General features: G+C 31.4%; 1 protein-coding gene across 1 annotated transcript; it reads right to left on the reverse strand.

Moving 5' to 3' along the window:
- Positions 1-456: 456 nt before the first annotated feature.
- On the reverse strand, positions 457-1,921 carry LOC125866286 (transcription factor bHLH162-like). The gene is made up of 3 exons (XM_049546624.1): positions 1,790-1,921; positions 761-1,111; positions 457-660 (listed from the first exon to the last, which is right to left on the reverse strand). The coding sequence occupies exons 1-3, from the start codon at positions 1,919-1,921 to the stop codon at positions 457-459; spliced, it is 687 nt and encodes a 228-aa protein (XP_049402581.1).
- Positions 1,922-2,596: the final 675 nt, after the last annotated feature.

The following is a 2,596-nucleotide window of genomic DNA, read 5'->3' on the forward strand; positions in this document are numbered from 1 at the left end:
TAAGTGTAGCTAGTCTAGGACTCAGAACGTGTACTCCTTATCTTTAATCATCAGTACAAACTTTGCTACCTCACCTTCACTTTCATATCATTTAATTTGCATGCCTAAATTATAGCTTTTGGGACAATATCTTATGTTTAATTATCAAATAGTCAGAAAATAAATAAAAATGTTACTTTTTTTTTTCCATGAAAACATTTTCCTTCCTACCAAGCACATTCATAGTTTGTAGTTTTTTACTAACATACCCAATATCTGTAAATGTAAATGTACACTAATTATCGATAGTTAACTTACACAGTTAAGAGATCTGATTATTTGAATTCGAAAATCAAAGAAATTAGGAAAGACAACAAACACTCATCTGCATGAAACAAGACACTAAACTAGGAGATAAAATTTTACAACTCAATACTAATGAAAACTACTTCAACTTAAAAAGATAGGAATAAAATATTAATTTTGCATGTAACTATACATGTTTGGATTTTGACTTGTTGTTGGTAAAAAGTAGTACTCCAATGTATCAAATTCAATTTTGTAGTCCCATAAATGTAATTGAGATTCCACATCATTTCCATGAGATGGTCCATAAATCAACTCCTTCATCTTATCACACAAATTTGTACCTATAAATTCCATCGTTGAACTTCTATTGATCTGCAAAATATTGAATGACGATAACGACTCACAAACATCAGTTGTTTTTTTCGTGTTTAAAATCAATTTCAACTTTAAAATTTTATTTTTCTATCATTACCTTGGTTTGATGAGAAATTTGTAGTGTAGAGTTTCCATTGAGTTCAAATCTTGTAGACACAACTTCAACACCTTCCACATAGCATAATCGAATGATGTTATTAAAAGTGGCTATATTTATAAGGCCATTTATTAAAACCATGACCATGTTTGGGCCCATTTCATGGAATTCAATCTGAGGTGGTGACTTGGTGCTTGGGCCGGGCTCATTAGTTGAATTGAGTGATTGGGCCCTCTTTAGGTCCATTTTCAATTTTTCCAAGTGCTTCTTGTTCTTTTCCAAATTCATTTTCAAAGTTTCTATGTAATTTACTGCTGCATCTATTTGATCTGGCACTGTCATTATTGTTTCCTGCAACACTCAAAATTGTAAATGATGCATTAGAAGAAATATACATGCATGCAGAGGCGAAGCCGAAATTTAAAGTATATGAATTTGGACTTCTAGTCTGAACCCTTGTTACTTCTTTTTAGTTGTTAGGTTCCAAATTTATAATTTGTACATATATCCATATAATTTTCTTTAAATAAATACAAGATTTGGACCAAAGCTACAAATTAAAGTTCGATCGAACCCATAACTCATACTCTAAATTTGTCATTGCATGCATGCACATGATGTAAGAGCAAATGATCATTATAATGAGCATCACAAAGGTGAATTCAGAATCTTAATTAGGAGAGGAGAACGATTGATTATACACACAACTCATGGATTCAACTAATCGAATTCAATATTTTAATACAAAAACATAGAATATAATATATATATATATATGGTTTCTCACCCGGTGTGAGGTATCTGCACTAGTCCTACTAATTCAGAGAGAGGCGCTCCTTAGGAATAATTTTTGCATACCCAAGACTCAGACCCGAGACTTTTAGTTTAGGGAGGACAACCCCATCCACTATCTCATATCCATTGATGGTAAAGTATCAAAATTTTATGTATACTAAATAAGTATTATATTTTGAACTCTTAATTTTGAAACCTCAATGATTCAAAGTGAAAGGAATATATAAAACAAACCTTAGACGCAGGGAGCAAGGAATGAAGTTGATTATAGAGATTCTTCATATAATTCCTTCTATTTTTCTCCACATATTTCCTTTCCATTTTTGGACCTGCCGGAGGTAATTTCGACTTCATACTCCTTTCCATTTTTCCGATATGTTAAATATTGAACCTTACTTCAAAAACTCGAAAACTAACGATACGAACGAAGCCTTAAGTAAATAAACTTATTAAAATTTGAAGGCAGACCAAAAGCATTACCTATTAAGGATATTTTTTTTAGAAACTTTTTGGCCTATATTGAGTACAATATGTGGTTCAATTCCCAATGAGTTATTATAGTACTTAATAATATGGTATACCTCCTTTTATAGATTCCATCAAGGTAGATTGGTTCCCTTTTGGGTCAACAAAAACATGCATGTTGCAGAAAAACAATATTTAGTGACATTGTATTAGAACGTCATATATGTATGTATTTAGTCATATTTTTCCGTCCTAAGATTTTCAGTTCTAACCTTTGCATGACAAATTTAAGACACAAATTACAATGAACTACGTGCATCTTAAATATAAATGTACCATTAATTAATTTGGCCTCATTTCATATTTATGCCTTTGAAGTTTTAATTTTAGGTGTGCACAAGTAGACAGTTAAACTTGTATAAAGTTAAACAAGTAGACACATGAGTCTTACGTGACACAATACACGTACGACTCAAATTTGTCATGTAGGATGTCATGTACGACGTGTGTGTTTTTTTGTTCAACTTTATACAAGTTTAAATATCTACTTGTGCACACTCAAAGGTAGAAGACATA

This window comes from Solanum stenotomum, chromosome 5, assembly GCF_019186545.1.
Source record: "Solanum stenotomum isolate F172 chromosome 5, ASM1918654v1, whole genome shotgun sequence".
In the NCBI taxonomy this organism is placed as follows: domain Eukaryota; kingdom Viridiplantae; phylum Streptophyta; class Magnoliopsida; order Solanales; family Solanaceae; genus Solanum; species Solanum stenotomum.

Bases quoted from the DNA above. Each gene is read 5' to 3' on its own strand.
- LOC125866286 (XM_049546624.1), bottom strand. From the start codon at position 1,921: ATGGAAAGGAGTATGAAGTCGAAATTACCTCCGGCAGGTCCAAAAATG. The intron at 1,112-1,789 runs GTTTGTTTTATA...TGAGTGTTGCAG, and splicing joins CCTTGCTCCCTGCGTCTAAG to GAAACAATAATGACAGTGCC. The intron at 661-760 runs GTAATGATAGAA...AATATTTTGCAG, and splicing joins AAATTTCTCATCAAACCAAG to ATCAATAGAAGTTCAACGAT.